General features: G+C 48.3%; 9 protein-coding genes across 9 annotated transcripts; 5 read left to right on the top strand and 4 right to left on the bottom strand.

The window, feature by feature from the left end:
• Nucleotides 1-46: 46 nt before the first annotated feature.
• Nucleotides 47-2,511, bottom strand: TREMEDRAFT_33664 (uncharacterized protein; the record flags this gene model as incomplete). Its single annotated transcript, XM_007006606.1, has 9 exons — nucleotides 47-171; nucleotides 309-547; nucleotides 649-732; nucleotides 828-1,016; nucleotides 1,062-1,204; nucleotides 1,248-1,263; nucleotides 1,393-1,529; nucleotides 1,671-1,982; nucleotides 2,131-2,511. 9 exons carry the CDS (start codon nucleotides 2,509-2,511, stop codon nucleotides 47-49), a joined length of 1,626 nt encoding a protein of 541 aa, XP_007006668.1.
• A 510-nt stretch (nucleotides 2,512-3,021) lies between these two features.
• Nucleotides 3,022-4,425, top strand: TREMEDRAFT_74585 (uncharacterized protein; the record flags this gene model as incomplete). Its single annotated transcript, XM_007006888.1, has 3 exons — nucleotides 3,022-3,230; nucleotides 3,505-4,272; nucleotides 4,383-4,425. The coding sequence occupies exons 1-3, from the start codon at nucleotides 3,130-3,132 to the stop codon at nucleotides 4,423-4,425; spliced, it is 912 nt and encodes a 303-aa protein (XP_007006950.1). The 5' UTR covers nucleotides 3,022-3,129.
• A 504-nt stretch (nucleotides 4,426-4,929) lies between these two features.
• Nucleotides 4,930-7,168, bottom strand: TREMEDRAFT_45381 (uncharacterized protein; the record flags this gene model as incomplete). The annotated part of the gene is made up of 6 exons (XM_007006687.1): nucleotides 4,930-5,207; nucleotides 5,448-6,074; nucleotides 6,120-6,192; nucleotides 6,235-6,324; nucleotides 6,420-6,759; nucleotides 6,904-7,168. 6 exons carry the CDS (start codon nucleotides 7,166-7,168, stop codon nucleotides 5,007-5,009), a joined length of 1,596 nt encoding a protein of 531 aa, XP_007006749.1. The 3' UTR covers nucleotides 4,930-5,006.
• A 203-nt stretch (nucleotides 7,169-7,371) lies between these two features.
• Nucleotides 7,372-9,557, top strand: TREMEDRAFT_74583 (uncharacterized protein; the record flags this gene model as incomplete). The annotated part of the gene is made up of 7 exons (XM_007006887.1): nucleotides 7,372-7,469; nucleotides 7,527-7,775; nucleotides 7,828-7,918; nucleotides 7,963-8,075; nucleotides 8,171-8,875; nucleotides 8,947-9,359; nucleotides 9,551-9,557. The coding sequence occupies exons 1-7, from the start codon at nucleotides 7,395-7,397 to the stop codon at nucleotides 9,555-9,557; spliced, it is 1,653 nt and encodes a 550-aa protein (XP_007006949.1). The 5' UTR covers nucleotides 7,372-7,394.
• Nucleotides 9,558-9,640: 83 nt separating this feature from the next.
• Nucleotides 9,641-11,690, bottom strand: TREMEDRAFT_64694 (uncharacterized protein; the record flags this gene model as incomplete). The annotated part of the gene is made up of 3 exons (XM_007006832.1): nucleotides 9,641-9,674; nucleotides 9,744-10,576; nucleotides 10,902-11,690. The coding sequence occupies 3 exons, from the start codon at nucleotides 11,688-11,690 to the stop codon at nucleotides 9,641-9,643; spliced, it is 1,656 nt and encodes a 551-aa protein (XP_007006894.1).
• Nucleotides 11,691-12,302: 612 nt separating this feature from the next.
• On the top strand, nucleotides 12,303-14,689 carry TREMEDRAFT_72246 (uncharacterized protein; the record flags this gene model as incomplete). Its single annotated transcript, XM_007006886.1, has 7 exons — nucleotides 12,303-12,473; nucleotides 12,719-12,806; nucleotides 12,985-13,074; nucleotides 13,343-13,427; nucleotides 13,473-13,564; nucleotides 13,678-13,869; nucleotides 13,991-14,689. Exons 1-7 carry the CDS (start codon nucleotides 12,340-12,342, stop codon nucleotides 14,687-14,689), a joined length of 1,380 nt encoding a protein of 459 aa, XP_007006948.1. The 5' UTR covers nucleotides 12,303-12,339.
• A 338-nt stretch (nucleotides 14,690-15,027) lies between these two features.
• On the top strand, nucleotides 15,028-16,542 carry TREMEDRAFT_64692 (uncharacterized protein; the record flags this gene model as incomplete). Its single annotated transcript, XM_007006831.1, has 5 exons — nucleotides 15,028-15,168; nucleotides 15,217-15,340; nucleotides 15,585-15,879; nucleotides 16,245-16,406; nucleotides 16,524-16,542. 5 exons carry the CDS (start codon nucleotides 15,028-15,030, stop codon nucleotides 16,540-16,542), a joined length of 741 nt encoding a protein of 246 aa, XP_007006893.1.
• Nucleotides 16,543-16,916: 374 nt separating this feature from the next.
• Nucleotides 16,917-20,247, bottom strand: TREMEDRAFT_74581 (uncharacterized protein). Its single transcript, XM_007006885.1, has 7 exons — nucleotides 20,192-20,247; nucleotides 19,878-20,115; nucleotides 19,604-19,762; nucleotides 19,252-19,337; nucleotides 18,096-19,013; nucleotides 17,351-17,810; nucleotides 16,917-17,091 (listed from the first exon to the last, which is right to left on the bottom strand). The coding sequence occupies exons 1-7, from the start codon at nucleotides 20,195-20,197 to the stop codon at nucleotides 16,988-16,990; spliced, it is 1,971 nt and encodes a 656-aa protein (XP_007006947.1). The 5' UTR covers nucleotides 20,198-20,247; the 3' UTR covers nucleotides 16,917-16,987.
• Nucleotides 20,248-22,224: 1,977 nt separating this feature from the next.
• On the top strand, nucleotides 22,225-24,360 carry TREMEDRAFT_33764 (uncharacterized protein; the record flags this gene model as incomplete). Its single annotated transcript, XM_007006629.1, has 4 exons — nucleotides 22,225-22,377; nucleotides 22,421-22,547; nucleotides 22,595-22,684; nucleotides 22,751-24,360. The coding sequence occupies 4 exons, from the start codon at nucleotides 22,225-22,227 to the stop codon at nucleotides 24,358-24,360; spliced, it is 1,980 nt and encodes a 659-aa protein (XP_007006691.1).
• Nucleotides 24,361-24,977: the final 617 nt, after the last annotated feature.

Here is a 24,977-nt window from a genome sequence, read left to right as displayed (position 1 = left end):
CATGCATCACGAGATCGACGTTTTACCAAGTCTACAATCTACCACTCTAGGACGTTGCAAAAGCCGTCATGATCTCTGGTTGAAATACAGGAAAGATGTGTGCTTCAGTGTTGAACACATGTCGGTCCAATGGGATATGATCAGAGTCGTCAAATAATAGATACAGATATTCTGATTGTCAGCTGACCCAGACACTTCCATGGTCTTCACGAGGGTCATCTTCCAAGGAGAACGCTGCTTCAGTCATACAGTTTGAGCATGTGGTAGTCAAGAGATGGGAAGAAGGAGAGGAACCAGTGGACACCCACTCAAAGTCTCCCCTAGCCAAAATGTCTCCATTTTATCCAATTGCTTCGGAGGCATAGCCTGGACGTCCTCCACTCCGGCATAACCTCCCTTCTTCACTCTACAGTACCTTTGGAACGCTTGAAAGATTGACCAGCCATACTCTCTGTACTTTTCCTCGCCCGTCAGACGGTAAGCCAAGAACAAAGATTCGACAGTTTCCGGTCGGAGGATGTTTCGACCGTCAATGAGAATGCCGTTTCTGACTTTAGTTTTCTTCAATATTCTTACACTGTCTGACTGGCCGGTGGAACAGGAACGAGACGTGACATTCAGCGTTAAGGAGCATGTCGAGTCACTCACTGATTAGGCTTGATATACCAATCTATCTCTTTCGCTCTTGGGTCTGATTTCTCCACGAACATGGCGATTTCAGGAGCTAAACCACTGAATATGAGCAGGAGCAACATAGACAAACGTCACCGAACAGGTCAGATAGAGAGAAGACACCTCATGGATGAGTGACAAAGACGACAACTCACGTTGCTGTCTCATGTGTCTTCATACATCCCTCAATGATTCCAGTCCCAACGGCCACATCCTCCAAATCTCTCGGCATGACCAGAGTCTCCTCATTCAACTCCCTCCGACCACCTTCCGTCACGCCTAGAAGGAAAGAACCGCCCAAGAAGCAGACCAGATGGTCTTGTTTGGGGACAATCTTCCAAGCTCTTGCATGTCAACAAACGATCGCATGTGAATTGGACTTGACTCACGGTCCTCCAGTATCAGGATCCCTTTGCGGCATGAGCTCTTGAGTATGTACCACCATCCCATACGGTGTAGTGCCCATGAGATGTGTTTTAATTCCTGACATGGCTTCGTCATACATATCTCTGTACACTGGCTCTTGTCGGTCCTCACAGTCAGCTGAATCTCAGGTGGGTTGAGATCCGTCCTACCGTTTGCAGGTACTGTCTACGCCGTTAGCTTGTTACCGTACTCGAGCGCCGAAAATCGTATATATTACATCACAAGTGAGGGTAGCTGGCATGGAATCGTAGCTGGGAGAACATGATGAACACCTCAGAAGAGAGGTAAACTCACTTGATCAAATACTCGTAGTACGAATCTCCCCTCGACCCCAGACGGATCTCACTAGCTACGAATTGACCAGTCGCAGGCGATATGAAGATAGGAGCGATACCATCATGCATCGAAGCAGCCCTTATGACTTCTGTCACCTGATTGTGAGCTCTTTCCTTAGTCGTCGTCCCAAAGCACACAATATCTACATGCACCGATTATCAGTCCTTAATTGGTGAGAGTGAGGATGATGGGAAGCTGCCAAGTCACAAGCTATATGCATCATCGAGTGAACTCACCTTCTCGGCTTTCTTCCAATACACATGATCTCCCGTCAGATGACTGAGATACTTCAATTCCAATTGCAAACTGGCCGCCTCTGCTAGACTTGCCCAACCATTATTCGCCCTATCTGGTATACCCTGCCGAGTGGCCAGGTTGATACTTGACAATGGTATACCGGAAGATGTGCTGAACGCTCCCAGAAGTCTATCGGCAAGATCAACAGCGCGTTCGAGGTACATAGGAGCGTCAGATTGAATGGTAGGGTTTGAATGTATCGAGGTGAGATAATGAGCTGATAGGAGTCCACCGAGGATACGAATAGTAGTCTACTGTCAGTCTCTTCCTCCTCACGTCACTCAAGGATTCAGCTCTCTCAATCAGCTGTTCAGTCCCGACTTTCTCCCAGGACTGTAAAATGATTGTCTCGTGATCACAAGATTGTTGCAGAGTTATGGACAACGATGAAGAACACACCTCAAAAGTATTGAACTCTGAATTCTTATCGAAACTCAAATCCTCTTTAACCCACTTGGCAGCCCTCTTGTATTCCTCTTCGAACCCCATCACCAACAAACTGTCCAAGGAATCAACAATGGTGAACCCTATTCCACCCGCTCGAGTGAGGTTTGAACCTGTTTGGGATAAAGGATGAAACTCGTCGGCTCCCCAGGCGTGTCGTTCGTATGCCGTCCAACTCCATTGGAAAGCTTCTCTAACTTCTTCTCGTTTTTCGACATCGGCTGGAAGGTGTTGAACACCTCGGATGAAAGGTTTAAGGATAGATCTCCCGGAGGCGGGGAGTATGTCGTGAGTGCGGATCTTATGGGGAGATGGATAGAGGAGCGGTGAAAGCATGGGTCTGAGCAGCTGGTGATTAGTGAAGTCACCGTCTGTTCAACGACTGGCTCTCATTGGGGTTCAGTAAGTAACTGAGTGAGACAGGGTGAGAGACTCACTCTAATGGTGAACCAGCCTAGAGCTATCAAGCCGATTCCAATCAGTGATATCCTCACCCAATCCGTCCCTTTCTTTTTCCTGTCCATCTGCGGTCAGCATGTCCGCAGAAAAACATCGATGACGGAGAGCACGACTGTCACTCACCGGTCTGGGGACCGTAGGGAATTTGGCAGACTTTACATTCTTCCTGCCAGATTGAGCACGAGGACGTAAATCTGACATGCCAGTCACGGTAAGTGAGTCTGTGACTGCGTGACTGTTTTCGAGTGAGCTACTTCTAGCAATGGTAAATGGTGTGAGTCGAGTAGAAAGAGAGAAGGAAAGTGTTGAAACCCACGACGGAATTCAGCGTTTCCCATTTTCATCCCAACATTTAACATTTTCATTCTTTCCCACTTTTTCCACCTTCTCTACTATTCATAACTACCTTAGGCCTACAACACACATACAGAAGATCAGTCCGACACGATTTCTGAACACGAGAAAGATCACCTCAAGGGATTGTGGCTTACAAAGATGGACAACCCCTTGAATCCCGATAAGACCGCAGCGGGTATAGTCATTGACCCAGCAACTTTGGATAGAGTCGTTCCAAGCTCAAAAAGGAAGGATGGAACGTGAGTGTCTCCTGACATCACACACCTTCATGCTGCAGGATAATCTACCTTGTCTGAGGATTACAAAGTCACTCTCAGAGAGACCCTCAGATCGCTCACTCGGAACACCGGTCTGACCCAACCTATCGGAGCGATTCATCCATTCGTACCAACCTCAAGTAGCCCCCTACATGTCATTCATCCCGGAGAAGAACACCCACAAAGGGTCTTTTCTTACATCTATGCGTATTTTCTGAATGGAGTCACTGAAAATCTGAACGCCACTGACCCACAGGGTCCGAAAAGAGCTCAAAATCCGACCAGGTTTCACACCCCAAGAAGACGTAGGAAGGTTTCGTTCTTCTCGTCAAGCCGCATTAGCCGCTCCTACCTATATACCAGGAACCACTCGTCTCCGAGCTTCACCTTCCAAACCTGAAAACCCATTCGCTCAACCAAAACCGCAAACAAAGCCAAAAAGTCAAGCAAAGAATGAGAAGAGGAGAGAAAAAAGGGCTTTGGCAAAATTGAGTGAGAAATTATGGGATGATGAGGATGAAGATGATGTTGGGACTGGTGGTTTGAGAGAGGATTTTGAGGAAGTAGATAGAGAAAGAGCTGCTGCGTCTGGAGAAGTTGTAAAGGTTGAGGATCCGCCCGAAAATGAGGAAAGTCGTGTGGTAGGTGATGAAATTACCAATGGACAAATACCATCAGGTCCATCGCAGGAGAGTGACGATAAGGAGACGCAAGACGTAGGGGCTGTCAGTAGTATCGCAATTGTGACGAAAAACCTATCGGACGACGAAAGTGGAGCAAGTCGTCGAATGGCAGAATTGGAATTATTTGATATCCCTTCAGACGGCTTCCAACCGACCGACTCCAGAATTGCTCATGAATCATCTACCACCACCGCATCGGAGTCAGAATCACGACTACCCTATTCATCACAAAATCCAGACGCCTCAACATCGAAACAAAGTACCTCCCACGTAGACCCCGGAAACGCGAAATCCACTATGGCAAACGACAACACACTGGAAGAGCAACATCATCCTGACAAGTCCTCTCGGTCCCAAACTACCAGAGGACGTGCTGTTCCAGAAAGCCAAACTCCTTCAAGTCGGCCGAATCAAACGATAGGTGCAATCTCTCAACAGGCAAAACAATCAGGTCGAAATGGTCCACCAGGGCGTCAACAAGCCCAGACGAATAAGAAGGGCCCACCAGGATCTTCACATTCGAATCAACCTCCTCGAAAAGGTCCGCCAGGCTCTCGACCACCAAAACCGGATAATCGCCCGGAATCGAAGAAAGACGGTGGAACAGAAGGGAATGGGAAAGGAAGAGAAACACCTCCTTCTCAAAGAGTTCGCAAAGAGGTCCGGGTAAGGGAAGGAGGTGCGAATGATGTATCTTCTTTGGCTGAGAGGGTTAGGGGGTTGGTATTGAGTACTACTCAGCCGAGAGAAAAGAGAGGGGTGGGTACTAAGACAGAGGGTGGGAAGGATCCTTGAGTGGGTAGTAGTCTATTGTCGGAGGTGACGAAGGCAGAAATCTTGGAGATAGGTCTTGGAGCCTTACGGAGAGTTTAGATGATTGGAGTCGATGTGTCTGAATAGTCAAGATGCATACCGTCAACACCAAAGTTACACAAATATGGTAAATGAGTAAATCCAGGTTTGAAAACGAATTGCTGTGATGAAATAGCTGATCGATATGATCCAATGAATGATGCATGCGAAGATGAATAAGGATGATACATTTGGTCACAATCAAGCATCTGATACGACATATTCAAGATAATCCCCTCCTGCCCCTATCGCCAAGGACAGAGCGAAGCATCACCCTATCCCAGTTCTGTTCCCACGTAGACCAGACTTCTTCTGTTGCATCCACCTCTGGCGTCGCGCGGCGTGATGATGGACGGGATTGTTGTGTGAAGTAATTCCTGAGTTGTACGAGTTTTGGAGAGTCTGGGAATCCGGAGAGGATGTCCTATGAGTCAGTACGTAACAGTCACTTTCCCCCCACCCTGCAAGCTTGCAGTGGCATGGAAACGTCGGACGTCAGGACTACAGAGCTGTTAGTGGAGGGAGCTGGGGTGGGTGGAATAGGGAGAGGATCAACACGAAATATATGGCAAAGATGATGAGATGACCGGTTGATAGTGTGAAGTCGATGAGGAGATTCGTAAGGAAGAAAGGCATTGAACTAGACAGAAGGGACAAAACTCACCACTAACAACCCACCCAATTCCTCCCCAGTATCAAACACTCTCCCATTTTGCCCATCTTTCACCAACTCTCCCACGCATGCGAAATCCCTAGAAAGCACAGGTACCCCACACCCAAACATATCCACAATCTTCATAGGTAGATCTCTCCCTGAACTACTACTATGCATCGACACACCCAGATCCGCACATCCCAATAGAGTAGGGTAATCTCGAGCAGGTAGGAACACACATCTGACACAAACATCTGTCCATCGAACAGTTTTTCCATTTACAGAACCATGCTGTTTATCATCATACTGTGAGGAATCACCTTTCTCACGTGCCTGTACTTGTTTTTCGAAAGCGGCTCGTAAGGCACCTTTCCCGGTGATGAGCACCACCAGACGAGGGAGATGTCGAGAGGGCAGGGATGAAAGAGCAATTTGGTAATTGTCCAAGGCGGTAAGGAGAGGGTTGAAATCTTCATCGGCCGTCCAAGATGTAGCAGATACGAGAAGAGCAGGTCGGGAAGGGAGGGGACAGATGAGGTTGGAGCTTGATAAATGGGTGAGAATGGTGTGAGATGAAGGGTGTGAGAGCCAGGAAGGAAGACGAGGGGACAGATGAGGTTCAAGCCTGTGGAATAGCTGGGAATCAGTCATTGAAAGCTTTCCATCGTCGATTTGACGCACCTCATGAGCGGTCATCGGTCCTGTCGGCCGGAAATGTGCTGGTGGGCGATCATGCAAGACGATGAGTTTCCCTCTGGGTTCTCAGCTCAGCCGCGGGAATAATGAGCCAACTGACTGCAATCCCCACTCATCTGACAAGAAATCTCTCAAGGCTTTCGTGACGAACAAATGTGCATATGCTCGTTGTCCAAATTTTCTCTCAAACCTGACGTCAACTGAGAGCTTTCTACATCTGAACCAGTACAACTATGGGCAGGAAAGATCGAAAGTCAAGGTCATGAACGGGTAGCGTCGACTCACCATGTAGCAGCTTTGACCAAGGGAGATCTATCTCCCACTCTCATTGCCAATATACTGTACCCTGTATTGTGCCAGTCGATCACCAATCTCGCTCCTGTCACCCTCGCAAGGACCTGGGCCAATAATAGAGTTGGAATGCTAGGTGGGTTTTGCACAAGTAGCACCTCGTTGTGCACTGGAATGAACACGAGGCAATTGAATATGACTGAGATAACTTGATAAAGGATTCGTATAGGTGCCCTTAGAACCCAAGGGAGGCGAAGAAGGAGTGAAGGGGGGTTGAGAATGGGAAAGGGGTGAACGTGGGGGGTGGAGATGAGAGAAGGAATCGGAGGGGTATCTAAGAGTCAGCATCAGCCAGAATCAACCACACACCTGATCATGAATGGCCTTGTCAGTGATCGTACCGTTCCACCGTCGCTGAATGATGCAGAGGAAGGCATGTCAGTGATGGGTGATGAGGTGTTGAGGCAGGAGGACGCACCAAAGTAAGCCACCACGGCAGTCTCCCAGCCATGTTTAGCAAAAGATTCTGAATGGTACATCATCCGAGGTGACCTGCCTATATCTCCCAGGACGAGAACGGTGACCGTCTTGAGCCTCGTGGGTTTGGTGATGACATGACGTCGTATCCACAGCAGGAGGAGTAAGGTAGAGGCGAGGGCGGTGGAAGTCGTCAGTAGAGCGATGTGTCTCCAGTGACTGTAGCAGTATAGGACTCGTTGCAGTACCCAATGTGAGACTGTCATGATAGGGGCATTGAGAGACGTGCTATTGTATGAATTACTACTGTAGAGAGAGAGATGGGGGTCGAGGTAGAGATGGTGCCTGAGAGTGAGTGGGGGAAGGAAAGGGAAGGGAGCGGAATCAAATTCATTGGCCACCCGCCCACCAAAATTCTGTCAGCCGCAACTACTACTACTACTCTACTTACTATATCTATACAACCATCACCCCATGTCGACATAGCACACCATGAGCGCGAGCAGCAAAGAGGCTGTTCGTCTCTGCCAACATCTGGTCAGGCAGGCGTTTGGTACCGTCGTTTCGGTGAGTGATATCATCTGGGGTTACTCCGTCCCCACCTGCTACCGAGCTCATCCTCAGCGAATCGCTTCCACTTTGATGAACAGGGGTAGACTCACTTGTCCAACTCTCGCAAGGCTATCAGCTCTATCCCGCTCAACCACAATGGCCGCTCTACTGATTCTGATGCAACATCATCTCGTTCAGAGCTCTGGTGAACCCCCAGACTCAGACAAGGAAGAGGCCTACGAGTTCAACATGGACGAATGTCTCTTGCGTCTCCGGTGGGGCAGGATACTCGCCATGACCCTGGACAAGCTTGGTCCAAGCGTACGTCTATACTACCAATACAAGTGAGGGAAAATCTAGTGCTAATACTCAGGCCACAGAGGTGATCAGGAGCTTGATGTTATATGGCAGGTTGGCAAAGGATGAGATTATCCATGCTTGTGGAGGTGGGCACGGGGCATCGAGTGAGTTGTCTCATCTTCCAATTGGGATTCTACTCAAGTAACAGATATCATGGCCATAGAAGAAGCTACCCTGCTGCTCGTCCGACATCACTTCATACAACCCACTCACCCCGAGATGGGTATAATCCGTGCCGACGCTGAAGAACGGCGATTCCTTGTATGTCATGCTTCTTCCCCCTCCTTCTCTACCTTCTACCGTATACCGCCTACTTCTATGCTTCATTGTGGACGGACCGTTTGCTTATAGTCCAGACACATCGTCGACGCCTCTACTCTACGAAAGGCTTGGCGTATACCACAGCAAACGATCTTGCTAACGCTCGCTCACAAGCTGGCTGGGAAGAATCCGAACGTCGAGCCGCTCTCGTTTCCTCAAATAATATCATCGTACTCCCTGAACCCCATCCGAAGAAAAAAAGAAAACTCGTGGAACCTGAATTATCCCTTCGTCCCAACATTGCCCTTCGGATCAATTACGACCGCTACGGCGTCCTCATTCGAGACGAGTTGATAGTCCGAGCCGTCCGTGATCGTTTGAATGTCGGTGCCGCAGAAGTCATGCGTGCCGTTCTCACCTCTTGTCTGAATGACGAATCTGCCCTTGCGGATCCACGGACATTGGTCCATGTTTCAGCCAATGATGTGATCGATAAAATACCAGAACAGGCTTGTCCATTCATTTTTGCAGGGATGGCAGGATCGTCCAAAAGCAGTCTGGCGGATGTGGTCAAACAATATCTCAGAGTGCTCAGTGGAGAAGATCAAGTGGCAAGTGGGGGAAGCTTTTTGAGTACGGAAGGGACGTCATTGAACCCAATGTACAAAGTCGAATTAGAGGGGATATGTTCAAAATTGCGTGCGGCATTGATGAATGAGTTGGTAGTGCAAAAGCTGGGTGACGAGGGGTCAAGAGTATTGGCAGTGGTGGTGACGGCGAACAAGGTCTCAGAAACAACCGTGAGTGTTGAATCACCGAGATCATCCTTTTGCAGTATACATGGTGGTCAACGGAACTGTGCTGATAATAGGTTCGAGATTGCGCCATGATTCCCCTCCGTTCTGCCAGATTCTACCTTTCCGAACTGCAGAAACTTTCTCTCGTCGAAACGCAGGAAATGCCGAGGGTGATGGGCAAAGGCGCAATGTCCAAAGATGCTCACTTATGGTCCATCGATCTCGCAAGGGCATACACATATATCCTTTCTTCGGTGTATAAAACACTTGGTAATATCGAATTACGGAAACAAACAGAAGTGGACAGAAAAAAAGTCGTTTTGGCTAAAGAAGAGAAAGCGGGGGCTGCGGGAAGAGAACGATTACAGTTGAAAGATCAACAGGATCTGGCTGAGCTGGATGACACGTTGAAAAAATTGACTTTGGCGGAGGGGAGGAGTGAGGAGGTGGTCTTCATCTTGAGGGATCTTCCGGGATGGCCTGGCCGGTGAGTTTGGTCATGAGTGATTGCTTCCAACGATTTTCCTTCGCTTCCTTCGTCTTCCCCTTCAAGCCCGACCTCGACTCTCTTCCTCACCACAATATAGGCCCCGCAAAAGCATGTCAGACACCCTACCTCTCTTCCGTGCGGCTTCGCTCACTCAATGTGATTGGACAAGAAACATGACTGATCTGCAGGGTATGAAATATCATGCATGTTACTGACGATTACCAATACGAATACATCATCTCATTTTCTGACCTATTCCATCAGCGAATTTATCCGAATCACCAATTATATTGTCTGCCGAGGTCCATCCACCTGTGATCAGCCTAAGACCTCTGGTCTCTACGAGTAAGACGGTAGGGGTGACAAGATCTACTCACTCACCACCAATCCGCATCCCTCGCGGTCGCACTAGCATGTACGACGCAATACCATATCCTCCTTCTTGATCTCCATGCATCGCTGTAAGCCCACCAATTCCACACATCTTCGAGATCATATCCACTATTATCACTCTTCCCATCGAACTGGTTCAGCGAGTCTTTCGACCCCTTATCAGTCCATGTCATGACGGATTTGACTCCCGTCCCGCTTGTCCTTGACTCCAGTATGATCTTTTCTTCATTCTGCACTCGGATCACATTCGTTTCATCGCCAGCTGGGCTGTCCGGAACGTAACTGACTTGATCACTTCTCTTACTCCATTCAACCGAAGCTAAACCAACCTTGACAGGCTGCTCGATCTCCTCCTCTAAAGCAATCCATAATTGAGTAGCACTCCCCACCCCACTAGGATTCGCTTTCCATCGTCTTAACAAACCCAAAGTCCATTGTCTCACATCGTCCAGGATGATCATTTCCCACATCGCTCTCGGAAGTGGGAGATACCTCATTGCGGAGCAAGTACGTCGGAGGGAAAGAAGATCGTTCAGACATTGTGGAGATAGAAGATGAGAAGGTTGATCTCTCTTCAACTTCTTCTCTGTACTGACGTTCGAATCAGTCGTCACACGATCTAATATTGTGTCGTGTTTCTGGGGAAGACGGAGATTGTCGTGCTCTTCGGAGGAAGTAGGGGAAGGGAGGAGATAGGAGATGATTTCGAGGAGTATGGTTTGAGGGAGAAGGGCGAAGGAGGAAGATTGTGAAGGACGTTTGGATGATGGTGAGGGTCGATGGGACGGAAGGTTGAGGGAGAGGGGTGATTGAAGATCCGCCTGGAGATAAGCTACATATTCCACACGGAAGCCTTCTTTTCAGACCAATGTAAGTTCTCTTGCTCGGTGATTGGTGGACGTCACAGTTTCAAGCAACCTGATCCTTGTAATCACTATCCTCCTCTCGTCCGCTAAATCGCACTGAGACTTCGCCCTCGATCAACAACCGTTCCTACTACCCAAATCCTGATACCGAGTCCATCCAGGGAAGGGTTCAAAAGTCCTGCTACAAAAACATAACATCATACTGTATCATTGTCAAAAAGACCAAGGTGTGATATCATGAATCAACAAGCCATCATCAGTAGGTCAAATAATCACTCACGTTTACCAAATGTCCTCCTTCTTTTCCATCATTCTTCTTCCATCTCTCCCTCTGACTTTTCGTCCCACACCAATACCCGACGCCCAAACCTTTCTCTCCTCCAAACACATTCGGATCGACTTGCCCCACCCAGGATCCATGTCCTGTCCATTTAGGTAAACTCCATCCTAACATCATCCTCTCTTCATGAGAATATCCACCATACATTGTCTTGCGTACTGTACGAAGTACGCACATGAGACAATACGCATGTATGGGGACAGTACGTCGATGTGCGTCGTAAGGTGTTCTTGTGGGAGGTGAGGGTGATGCTGCTCGGGAAGGGAAATCGTTAACGTCAGCTACTCTCGATCCTGTACGTGTACGTCCCTCTTGCTCCAATCCTGCTTCCCGACTAGGCAGATCGCTTCCGGTATCCTGCTCCTCTTGATCTGATAGTTCTTGAAGGACGTTTAGAGCAGTTCGTGTGTTTGACACTACTGACTGAGAATTGGGAACATTGACGATTTGTTGCGTTTCAGATGTAAGAGGAGGTAAGGGAGAACGAGGAGTTGATAATCTCAAATTGTTCATTCCCACCACAGGAGAAGATAGAGTGACGGGAGGCTGGATCAGTCCTGATGAAACTTGAAGATAATGCCAATCTCTCAACCAGTCAGGATGAAGAGGGGTTGATGTGGTAGTATCTGTAGACACGGCTTGATCTTGAGGAAGAGGGGTGTTGTACCTAGGTAAAAGACACGGTGAGGCGCAGAGACAACAGTATAGTGGACCTAGTGTGAGGGTCATTATGATTTTTTCAATTGGTTCACTTATGCTACGATGTATTAGATTTGATAGGCTCTTCAAGTTATTGTGCCAAGTTTTCTCTTTGGTGTGGTGAGAATTTAGCTTTTGTTCAACGGTCAATCAGTAGAATGGTGATTAGTCCACCAGGGAGCTCGGAAATCCAGGATGTTGTCTTTCCGCACTTATGAACGCTCACACTCACATATAGATACCCCCCAAATCGAAATGAGAAGAAGAGACTATGAATGGTTTCCCTCATCATCCCTCGAGATCTTTTCAATGCCCGCTCCTTGTCCCCTTGACACATCTTAGGTCCTTTGTCATTTCAACCTTCCTTACTGGGCTCACTCGCTACAGGCTGTTGTTTCTACGTAACCCTTCTTCCCTTTCACACATCCCCGGACATTCTCCGATCCCGTCTACCATCTAACGACGACGGGTGTGTCTAAGTGGTCGTACCGTCGTGCGTTCTAGGGAAAGATTCAAAACATTTGAAAGTGCCACACGGATTCACCGCCACAATGACGTTCCTCCCACCCAACCCACACTCTTCTTCTCCTCCTCTCCCACCTTGGCTCAACTCGTCTGTCTACGAGTACTTTACACCGCACTCAGTATCGAGGTAGGCTAGGAAACGAGACGAGATAAGATGGCACCTACCCCTCTGCTCTCAGCGGACGACAAGGTCAAAGTCAAGAAAGCGATACCTACTTCTGGGTCAAGTAACAAGATCGTCACTGCCGCAGTGGCCAGGGTGTATACCGCCAAGGAAGGAGCTAGGACGTGAGTTTCTCTTTGGCTATCACAATGGTCTCTCGTCCTCCCCGAATTCCCATCCCTCATTTCAAACTGTTTGATATCGTCTTTCCGTCCTGGCTCGAAGTTTAGTCCAGATCCTGGCTTGTCATTGTAAACACCTTTCTGTGACCTCCCTGGGTCCCTTTGTGGGGTAAGGCAAGTTCGACCATGATTCATAGACGTGTGACACAGGGAACCAAACAAATTTTCGGACGATTAGCTGATGACAGATGGACATACGCCAATGCGGAAGGAGCTTTGGTGTTCTGTGCTGATAAGTCGAAAGGGGGATTATGGTTTCGAGTGGTGGATCTTTCGGTACGTTTTTCTCGTTTGGATCCATCCCACTAGCCATCTCCTTCGTTGGGTATGCGCTTATGAGCTCTGGATGACTCTGCCGGAAATCACGTAGAACTCCAGTCTCTCCTCTCAAGGGGACCGAGTCATGGGAGCCTGAATCGGTGAATGGACTCCGAGTGTAGCAGCTGACGGCCAGAGCTCCAGAGGGGTGATATGGGAACACGAATTACCCAACGAGATCGAATACAATCAAGAAAAACCTTTCTTCCATTCATGGCAAGGAGATGTGAGTGGGACTTAATCTTCTTCAGTGTCCTTCTGCCCCTTTTTGATTCTCCCACTTTTTGCTTGTCACTCTTCACAGTTGAAACCTCTCAAGTCTCTGCAGAGATGGTCTTCCCTGGGTCACTTTGGAGAAAAGCTGTATGGCACTCGATGAAGGCTTCTTCCTCCCTCTTGGACTGCGGCGGCTCTGCTTCGAAAGCTCGAAGCGACATATCCCTCCTATTACTTATATCATGCAAATGAAAGTTGAGCTTGACACTGACTCGCAGTCCACCAGTATAGCCTTCGTCTTTGCTTCTGAAGCTGAAGCTGGGGACTTTTACAAGAAAGTCGCCAATAGGTCAAAATACGCCAGTATGTCAGCCGGACTGGGTGTCATGTGATTGCTGACTTGTCAAGCAAAGGTGAAAGAAGAGAAGAAGGAGAAAGAGAAAACGCCCACAAAGAAGAAGAAGGGCGGTAAAATCGACAAATCGCAGATCTCTGGACCGGTACGTAGCTAGCTTTCTTTCTTTCTGCTTCTCTATTTCAGGTAGCAAAGTAGACCATGTCTCTGAAAAATGCTAATGAAGTATGCGCTGGTTGTACGACCACTGACTCCCAGTCCGCTGGCTCATTCAAACATCTCGCTCATATGGGATATGACGCCGAAAAGGGATTCTCATCCGTTGGCGTTGACCCATCATGGCAAGCGCTCCTAGAACAGCTTTCGGCAAAGGGGATCAGTGCCAAGGATATACAGAAGAATGAGAAGTTTATCAAAGATTTTGTCGAGCAACAAGGAGGTATACAAAAGGTGCGTTTGACAATCCCCGGAATTCGTATTGTTTCTTCTCGCCCGGCAGCTTCCCATCCACGTTCTGACATCCTTATCGGTGTTCTTGCGATGTGTCACGGGAATTCACGTCTGATCTCAGGCCACCGCCACGGCTCGTAAGCCTCCTCCACCGCCTGCACCTACGTCCCGACGCAAAGCTGCTCCACCTCCTCCAGCCTCCAGAGCTCGTCCGACTTCGGTCGTAACTTCTCCTCCGCCCCCTCCGCCTCCACCCCCACCCCCGTCATTACCACCCTCTCGATCCCATCCGTCTTCCACTCCCTCTGCGCCCCCACCACCACCCTCCGCACCCCCCCGCGCGACGCCGAGTGCTCCTCCACCTCCCGCTCCACCCCGCGCGACACCCGGTCCACCTCCGCCTCCGCCTCCACCGCCACCTCCCTCCGGTGGTCGTATACCCCCTCCTCCCCCTAGAGCCCCTCCTGTCGCTTCTGGACCTCCCCCTCCCCCTCCCCCATCTCCACCACAAGCCTCGTCACCCTCAGCACCGGCGGGGAGATCTGCACTTCTGGCCAGTATCCAAGGTCAAGGCATTCACGCTCTCAGGAAGGTCGATCCGGACCAACAACACGTCTCTCCTCTCGCTGGAGGATCAGCCGTCGCGGCAGGAGCAGGTGCGGCCGTGGTAGGTGCCGGAGCGGCTGCGGCGGTGGCTTCTGCTGCTGGACCCGAAGATGGACCCGATCTAGCTAGTAGTCTGGCTGCCGCTCTGGCACGGAGGAAGGGTGATTTAGGGGATAGTGATGAAGAAGAGGAGAGCGAAGGGGAATGGGATTGAGCTGTTGGGTTTCTTCGAGTTATCATATCTTTGAGTGGTATGAATAGGATCTGTCACCACTCACTTGACTTGTTTAGACCACTCGTACCATATAACGTTAGCTGAGTGCCACGGCGATGATTATGCCCGACATTAAAATGATGACGAGTCATCGATCTTTGTTTTCCATCGCCATATCTTTCCCCCTTGACCCACCACGTCCCCACCTCTTCTTTCCTCTTCTCTTCTCTCACCGTTTACTCTGTAATCTTTCACAGCCGTAATCTCTCTGGCCCATTTCCCTCCCTCCACTCGCGTTCCTTCCAGCGTCCCGTTCCCTCCCTGAGACCTCCAATTCCATGTCCGATCCTCACCCTTCAACAACGGAGACCGATCTTCTCCTGCCCACTGTGAATCGACCCTCACGCTCACTGAAGTTCCTTCCCCATCTCGAGATGTTTCCTCAACCTCGAGATAAATTCTCCATGTCTCTAGTCTATGTGAGTGTATCTATCACCTTTCTATGTGAAAAGCACCTGATCGAGAAGACATCATTGGTAGTGTTCGTCCCGCTCACTTGGTATTTAGTCTTTTCGGGTGATATATCAGCTATGGGTTGGTTCGCCTTACATCCTCCTATGCAATCTTTGGCCATAGCTGGGTTTGTGTTAGGTAAGTCTTTTTCATCCTTCTTCTCATCATACCTTTTTCACCTGATCAAGCAGTCTAGTCACTCATAGTTACTTTTTATACTTACACAACTGACCAACATCACTTCAAACTTCAATTGATAAACCCTCTTATCTGATATCGTGAAGAATACACTATCCCCTCCGCATCAATCGGGGTTTTTCTTTTTTGTTTTCATACTGGCGAAGAATGGAGTTACACATTGTTGGTTCATCCTGACTCTCAGGCATAACACCTCTTCAACCTTATCCCTCATCCACTCACATCCGTCAAACACGTTTAATAACTCATCAAACATTCATCTATCTATCTTCCCTCTTTCTCCTTTTGGGTACATCGGCAATGTGGTATAACAAACATCTACATTCTGCGAAACATTATACAACTTGGCATGGACGATTTGGATTGTTATTCGTTTGTTGGATTATATTACAGGGTTTAATAGGTGGTTTAAGTATCTGGAAAGGGGGGGAAATGTTGGGTGGAGGTGAGAAAGCTAAGAGGGTTTATAAGTATCATCGGTTGGTTATATTTATTCTCGACTATCATCCATTTCCATTTACTTACATGTGACGCAAGCTCCGACATTAAAATATTCACTGCGATTGAGTCATTAGAACGTCTTCTCTCATTTGTTCAAACACCCATGTTGGTCGTTACGTCGTGATGGAGTTGAAATCTTGTATCATATCAAGTCTTCACATAAATTCAGTCAGATCAACGAAGGAAGGTCAGGTTCACATCCGGAATGAGGTCTGAAATCTGAAGAATGATAGATGAAACTTCATGGACATCAGTGGAACATCTGAAAGTTATTTTGAATTGATTATCTCAGATGAGAGACTGGTGACAAACAGAGAGCAGAGAGAGTGAAACTAATCTTCAGTCTATCGGGATACCTATTACTCACTCTGGCACTTTTCACTGCTCATCTAGGTGGAGCTCATTCAGACTGGGCGTTTTCACGAAATGGTTTTCGTTGGTTACGCCTGATAGTGTTTTGGATCACATTGCCTTTATTATGGATAGGAATCTTTAGTCGATTACGGTGAGTGAAATTGTGTCACTTTCCCTTGGAAGTCCTCCTTCCTCTCTTCTCCTGGAACACCAATTTCTTTAGTATCGATCTTGGAGATAAAGATGAAGATATGATCATGATTAACAGCGGCTGTTTACGTATGTGAGAGAAAATAAGCTCATGACAGACCCAGCAAAATGAAATTCATTTGATTGACTTCGTCATGAACCGTTCAATACCTTCATCTCATATTTACCATTGTCCACCTGTCGCCCATTCTATGTCATCTTCAACGGCATCTCTGTATAATCTGACTTTCATCTATGTTTAATCGTTCACTCGAATCATGTTCCCTCTCTCTACGATATCAATCCATCACTAGAAAAAGAAAAAGTCCCAATTGTAGCTGACAATCCCAATCTGTATATCATATCCTCTACCTCGATGCATGTTTTCATTTATGGGTTCTCATTCCATTTTTTGCTCAGCATTCGGACTTCCTCCCGTGATACAGATGTCTTCATATCAGTAAGCAGTGGACGACTAAGATGCAATGCAAGATATCATCTCATTTCAAATCCTCATTCTAATTGACTCTGGTTGAAACGTTACTATCTGACGCTCGAAGGAGAATATGGACTGTTAGGATTAATCTTATTTTCTATACCCAACATTCGACAAAAAGCTTCTGTTTGAGGGTTGGTATACCAAGCATCTGAACGTCAGTCTGGATTCATTCCACTTGTCATTTCTTTATTCCTTTTCAACCACATTTTCTTCCAACTTGTGTCAGAGTCAAAGAAATTCCGGTAATGGAGGGGTGGAGGTGTGATCATGTAAATTGTGCCGTCCCAGAAATTACGTTGAGAATGACCAGTTGAACACCAAAGATCCCAACTCCACGACATGCACAGATACCATAAAACAACCTAAACGGACGAAGGAGGGGAAAAAAAGGGTATTGAAACACTCACCATCTGACCCTCCTGCTTCACCTTGCGCAGGAGCAGTCTTTTGGAATTTCTGAACTTTACTAATCTCCACCAACCCTTTTGCCCAAAACTCTTTCTTGGCCATTCCTCTTTCATCCATATCCGCCTCCTGATGTTCCTTTGGCATTTCCTCATTCTCAGTATTTCCATCCATCTGCCTATCTCTCTCATTTTGGGTTGACTCGAAATGTTTTTCATTCACCGAGAATCTGACAATTCCTTCCACTTTCGAATCTTGAGCAGGGGAAGGGGGAATTAAGACACCTTGTATATCCAGCTTTTGCTTCTCGTTTCGTACCATATCCTCGATTTCTAACATGTTCGGTAACGTTTGACGGATTGCGGTAGAGAGGTAAGGATGGAAAGCGCGGGTTATAGCGAGCCAATCGGGATCGTATTGTAATACCGGAGGACCGGAAGAGGGAGTAGGGATGTCTAGGAACTGGACAATGAGCTATTGACTCGAACAGAGATTAAAGTGTAGCTAGTATCAATTAGGCATTTGTGAAGATGGTGATTCGATGTGATGGACATCCGAACACGAATGGACATGTGATTGAACATCAAAGAGGCAGGTCACAGAGATCACAGCCGGGACGAGGCGCAAGAAAAGGATTGACAACTCTGACTGCGGGATGTGGACGGTCAGAAAAGGAAGACTAGTCTGATTGTGAAACAAGACAGGACATCATCGGGTTGAGACGGAAGAAAGAAAGCCTGGACTCACTTGAAGATGATCCTTCCCAGGTCCACATTTATCCAAAGCTAAAAACCTAGTCTGTGAACTTCCTCCTTCTTCTCCTCCATCCCCAATCACTGTCCCGCCGCCTTCAATCCTGACGACCCCGTCCTCAGGAAGCTCTGAAGGCACGGGACCTAACGCTCCTGACAAAGACCCAGCCCGTCTGGTAGCTTCAACGATATCCACACTTTCGTCCAATCGTTCTGAGCCAGGACTTGGGATTTGAGATCCTTGTCCGACCTCTACGTCTTTTTTCGGCTCTGAGACTATGTTGGGGAGATCAGAAGGTTCATTATGAATCTCATCCTCAGAAAGAAGGATCTCATCTGGATTTTCATTCCCCGTATATCTTATTTCACCACTGGTAGGCATCTCCAGTGGTGAAACTTCTATAGAGGCTGGATTGGAGTGCTTTGGACCAGAGAAGTCCTCGTCCATATCTATCTCGATCTCATCGGGATTGCCCCCTTCCAAAGGGGTGTCTTCGCCGTCTAGATCTTCATCTATGGTAATCTCATCCGGATTCACTCCTCCACCTGGTAAACCCCCATTGACGGATCCTTGGGCCACTAGCGCTGGGGCCAGTGGTATGGGAACATTGATGGATGGTGGCACGGGATGAGAGGCCTTAATGGAATGAGGGGATACAGGGACGGTAGTGTTATTTGAGGGAGACTTATGATCGTAGACCGCGGCGAATTTGACATGCAGATGCGCCGAAAACCAGTATTCAGGTTTGAGACGTTTCAGAAGTCCTAATAATGGTGGGGAACCTAATGTGTCTGTTCGGATCTCATCGGCGAAAAATGGTTTGCGGCGGAGTAAAGCGGGGAGATTACCGTGGTGGGGAATGGTGAGGGGCCAATCGTGTGACAGGACTATGGTGTTTGAACGAGGGGGGAGCTAGGGTTAGTGATGTTTCTGAGCATACGACAGGTATTGAGAGTGGAAGGGGATGCTGATGAGATACGTAAAGACAACTGTAGGATATGTTGTAATATGGGAGAAGCAAATCTTGAAACACGATCTGGAGACAGGAGGAATGCTAGGGAGAGGAATTCAGGTAGACGTGGGGGCAAGTGAAAGTATAGATGAAGACAGATGAACAGGGAAACAGATTGTGAGGGAGAAGATCACACACCTGCATGAGCTTGAGAATATCGTATTGCCGTGTATGATACACGCTCCGCAGAGTGTTCTTGTCGTAGGGGACTTTCTCAAAATGACCTCTGCGTCAGCCACTATCATGTCCATCCCTCGCAGCCGGTTGAAACAAGGCTGAGACGTGGGCGTGAGTCAAAAGGATGGACAAGAGTGGTCATTCAACCGGTGAGAGAGATACCACTCAAATTTGGGCATCCATCGCGGTACAAAGGGATGAATGATGAAAGCCGACGCCAAAGCGAACGGTGTCTGTCATAGAGAGACAGTGAGGAGGTGAGGGGGTGGTAGACAAAGATGAAACAGACATGAGGGTCTCTCACTCAACTCACCCTTGTTATAATCATGTTTTTTATAAATTCCACTTGCCCCAACTATTCTCAAACCATTCACAAGGACACTTCCTCCCGCTCCGAGGTAATAAATCCCCTCTGCCAGCCATCCGCCGTGATATAATTCCCACATATAATTACTGGCTTCGTGATTACCACCTTGAATCAGTACATTCCCATATATAGTGACACAGAAACCACCAAGTCATCCTGGTGAGTAGGAGGTAAAGATTTTCGCGTATATGGACAGAGTAAAAGACTGAATATGACATACCAATGACAATAGTCAAAACAGGCGCTTTCCTCTTCCCACTGTAATACTCATGAAAAGTCCCCAACGCATGGTATTTCGGTGGAACCGCCAAGCTTGCAAAATCATGTGTAGACCTAAGCGCTTGAAAGTCTCCACAGAGGAGTAACAAGTCGACCGGACGACCATGTGACCGGGTGTAGGAAGCGAGGGAAGCGTAGATGGACGAGAGGGAACCGTGAGAGCAACCTTGGACAGCGACCTGTGTGTGAATTTTGGTATTGATTGCTACTCGGATTGAAGGTTGTGAGAGTGGTCGAGGAGGAGTGAAGACTTACTAGCATGATTTGTCTTTGTACCTACCACCTCGCCGATGGTCAACACTGCAGGATATCCAGTGGCCAATGTATGACGAGGAATTTGGTGTGAGTGGGGACAGGTGGGGAGGGGAGGGGGGGGAAGAGATAGGCTCGTGGGAAGGAGTGAAGATTAGGCATGCACGCTATAGTCCCTTGTGCCTGTCGGTTCTCCGATGCTTTGATTTGCCGATGCCGTGCCGCGGGTCAAACAACAAGATGACTGCGAGTTGTTCCTATTTGTGTACTGGGGCAGTACTGCAACACTAGTACAGTAAAAGTTCTGTAGAAGGGAGGATGAGAGAGAGGCAGGTGGGAGAGGGAAAGTGAACACTGGACACGTGGTGACATCGCCACCTCGATGACGCATGACGCAGATATATGGAACGCGGAAAGGGCCATTCGATTTTTTTATTTTTTTCATCTGCACGCTTTTTTTTCTTCAGGAAGAGCATGCATGATGATCTTCTTCTCCCTCTATCTCAGTCAATATTGCAGGTATTGAGGAGATCTCTTTTGAACATAGCTCAGTGCCCCTAGATGTATCTTTTGGTGCTATCTAGATGCATGCAAACAGCCTACATCAGACGCTTCAAATTATAGGTTCTCTATAAGGAGGAAAACAGCCTTTCTCCATCTCCTGTTTCACAGGAGGTAGCTGAATGCATCAAATTCCTACTGTAAGAGAAGGAAACCTATCCAGAGCCTTCTCGGGCGTCTGCATGCCTCAAAGAAGACCATGGAGATGGTAAGTGATGACAGAATGATATTTTAGTGATATTTGGGGGTGGTGAGAAGGAAGTGCCACATTGGGTCGATCCCCCTTGGGGCCCCACATCAAAATATCGAATCAAGTGATCTACTCTCTTGGGTCACTTGAGAGCTTCATATTGTGACAGATGATGCATCAAGGTGTCAGGAGTACACCCTTCAATTTTCAAGGCTGTAGCTGCATGCATTGTGGAGTTGTAGGGAGGAGAAGTTTTGGATTATACCATCTGAAAAAAAAATCCGGGTGAGGAAAAAAAAAATCGAATGGCCCTTCGCGCGCGCCATACAGATATCCGTGTAACGTGCGACGCCGCCCGACGCTTATTCGTGAGTCGGAACAACTGACAGGGTGAAAGACCCTGAGCGGGAAAGAAATAGAAAGGAAAAACGTCGGAGGCGGAGGCGGAAAAGTAGAGAAAAGTAGAAGAAAAGCATCGCCTCGTACAAGGAAATACATACATCGTTACATCTCTCCTCTTCTTTGATCGTCTCTTTCTCGTTCCCTTTCCTATTCCTTGCATTCCCCCTTTGTGTCGATCATTCACGGTGGCGATTGACTAGACTAGTGGATAGTGCCATAGTGGTGACTAGACCGCAGTAGACTATCGCTAAAGATCCCCAACCGATCTCTTCCTTGGTGAACGCTTGGACCTCTTTTTTTCTTCCCCATCGATATCCCTCATTGACTGATTCTTCCTCGCCGGTTCCCCAACTGTAGCCAATAGCATAGAGAAACATCCTTATAATCACATTGTTCAACGAGAAAGAGGTGAGCACTTACTCGACCCTCGTTGCCCCACTACCACCATCAATCATCACTCGCACCTTCCTTTGTCACAATCGTCCTGTCTTTGTTTCCCCTCTGCTCCTTTGCCTATGTCCCCTCGTTTGCGTTTGGCCCTCTGACACTGTGCGCGATCAATGACGACCTCTAGGCTGACAACGTGGTTTTCTTTTTTCCATTCCACTCCACCGCTCCACTACTTTACTTGTCCATCCCCTCATCTTTCTCCTCTAAACCTCATCTCTCTACCACTCCCTCTCCAATCCTTCCACCCTTCCTTCTCAACACACAGGCTCGGCACGTATTATTCCTCAAGCATTCCTCCATAGATAATAAACTTGTCGGACACTCCCCATTCCGCTTCCTTTCAACCCCTCCCCCGACAGTCGTTTCAACTTCCCCTCCATCCCGTCACTTTCTCACCCTTCCACATCTCCACTTTCACTTTTGACATTTCACCATGTCCCTCACATCTCTCCTCTCCCTCTTGCCTTACCTCGTTTTCATCGCCGCTAGCCCATTCACCTTGGACGATCGGATATGGGACAGAGCAAACACCCCTACCCCGCTCAGCTTCTCACCCTCTGGTGATGCCGGTATCTCGGCTCAACAAGTAAGCACCCCGTCCACATATGAATGCCCCTTCTGACTGTCAGATGTTTCTTGGAACCAACAAAAAGGTGTACATCCTCGACAAGACGGAGAATAACCCTGTCAATGTGACTGGAAAATATGGTACACACCCCGCTTGGGCCGTCGAATATGACCTCGCCACAAACACATGTGAGCGACAAACATTCGAGAAATTAGACAACATGCTGAAGAGACAGATCGAACTATGGATGTCGATTCCAATACGTTCTGCGCTTGTGGTGGTGTCTTGGCCAATGGTACTTGGGCCATTTTCGGTGGGAATCAACGTGAGTCGACTCAGATTGCTTGGACCTGATTCACTTCGGCGAGACATCCTTGGCTGATCATTCTAGCCATCACAACCGGAGGAGTTGCCACCACCGACCAGGGTGCTTATCACGATACGGACGGAGGTACTGCCATTCGATTGATAAACCCCTGCAATGACCAATCATGTGAATACATCCAAGGCGATCAACCATTCCAGGTTAGCGAGGGCGACACCGGCGGCTATCTCCAGATGACCGGTCGACGATGGTACCCTACGGTAGAAGCTCTTCCCGATGGATCACTCATCATTATCGGCGGAGACAAAAATGGCGGTTATGTCAACACTCCCGCCCAAGACAACCCAACCTACGAATTCTTTCCCCCCAAAGGCGACGGAAACGCTGTCAACCTTCAATTCCTCTCTGACACACTTCCTATCAACCTATACGCTTTGACGTGGCTCATGCCTTCTGGTCGACTATTCATGCAAGCCAACCGAAAGTCAATCTTGTACGACTACGAATCTCAGGAAACAACCAATCTCCCCGACATGCCCTTTGCCGCTCGAGTGTATCCAGCCTCAGCAGCCACCGCTCTCCTTCCCTTGACTCCAGATAACAATTACACTGCCACTGTCCTCTTCTGTGGCGGGTCTGCAAACGAACAATGGGGTAACGATGGTGGTCCTGGATTCAACATCACCGCCGTCCAAGCTGACAACACTTGTGTCCGTATCAGTCCAGACGATGACAATCCGCAATACGAACAGGATGATTACATGTTTGAATCCAGGTCCATGGGACAGTTCGTCATACTACCTGATGGTACATTCTGGTTTGGAAATGGCGTCGAATACGGCACTGCCGGATATGGACCACCTTACTATTCCACCGGTCAATCCTACGGACAAGCTCCTGTCTACTGGCCTGCCATTTACAACCCTTCGGCTCCAAAAGGTGGAAGATGGAATCGAACCGGCCTTTCACCGTCCCAAAACGAGAGGATGTATCACTCCACCGCCATCCTGCTCCCCGATGGTTCCGTCTTCATTTCAGGAAGCAATGCAAACGCCGATTTCACAAACGATCAATGGCGATCAAGGACAGACACGGAACGTTGGTACCCTTGGTATTTCAACCTTGCCCGACCGACCTACAGCGGAATGCCGAGTACGATATCCTATGGCGGTGAATCGTTCGACCTCGTCATCGCCGGTTTGACAGACGAGAATACAGTCAAGAATACCAAAGTCGTTTTGATAAGAGGAGGTTTCAACACCCATGCAATTGGATTCGGTCAGAGATATCTTCAGTTGGAGAATTCGTACACGATAGATATGGAAAGTGGTAACACGACCCTGCATGTTTCTCAGATCCGAGGGAATCCAGGACCGACGCTGTTCCAACCCGGTCCAGCATTGTTCTTCTTGGTGGTAGATGGCGTTCCTTCAGAAGGAGACTTTGTAATGATTGGTTCTGGGGAGATCGGAACTCAACCCACTACGACTAACGCTCCTTTGCCTAGTTCTCAGGTGAAGGCGGTGCAGACGAATACGACAGATGACACGGGTTCAGGATCAGGATCAGGGTCTGGGTCTGGATCTGGGTCGAGTGCGGGGATGAGACTCGAGGTGGGTGGTTTGGTATGGGGAACCGGGTGCATGGTGGTGCTGGGCTTGATGGTGATGGTTTAGGTGGAGTGTGTGTGGCTTGAGAGTATCCTCTGTGGATTTGTGGGTGGAGGGAGGCAGTGGGTAGAGTTGTAGGGATACAAGAGTCAGGTTGACCCGATTCACACGATGTGACCACGAGTCACCGGGTTGATGATGAACGTTCGGATGTGGTCAGGGGACACGAAAGAGGCGGGATATGTGTGGGAGCGTGATGGTTGGTGGGACTCACGGACAATTTGTCGACAACTTTGCATTACACCTTTTTTATAGTTTTTCTTTTTAACGACCGAAACGGAAAAGACGAATGAATGGACACTTCTGCATTGATGTTTTACGCGGTGATAGTTGTGATAGGTGTTGCATGTCGCACTCGTACTCTACAATATGTCGGCGCACCCAGCACCTAGCATCTCCATGAGGGTGCGGAACGTAATCATTCATCCATGTTCCAGGATGGATGGATGGATGGTTCAAAGTCACCCACCCTCTCGCGATCGCTTTCGTTTGGCTTCTAATACCTCAGACACACCCCATGGCCCACTTCCACCTCCGAATCTCCCATATATCATATACCATAACGATCGACCATTCTGTGGGAAAAGATGAGACTATGATTCACATCATCTTAGAAATTGTCT

The sequence above is a fragment of the Tremella mesenterica genome (genome assembly GCF_000271645.1).
Source record: "Tremella mesenterica DSM 1558 unplaced genomic scaffold TREMEscaffold_11, whole genome shotgun sequence".
Taxonomy (NCBI): Eukaryota; Fungi; Basidiomycota; class Tremellomycetes; order Tremellales; family Tremellaceae; genus Tremella; species Tremella mesenterica.
This window is presented reverse-complemented; position numbering and strand designations above follow the sequence as displayed.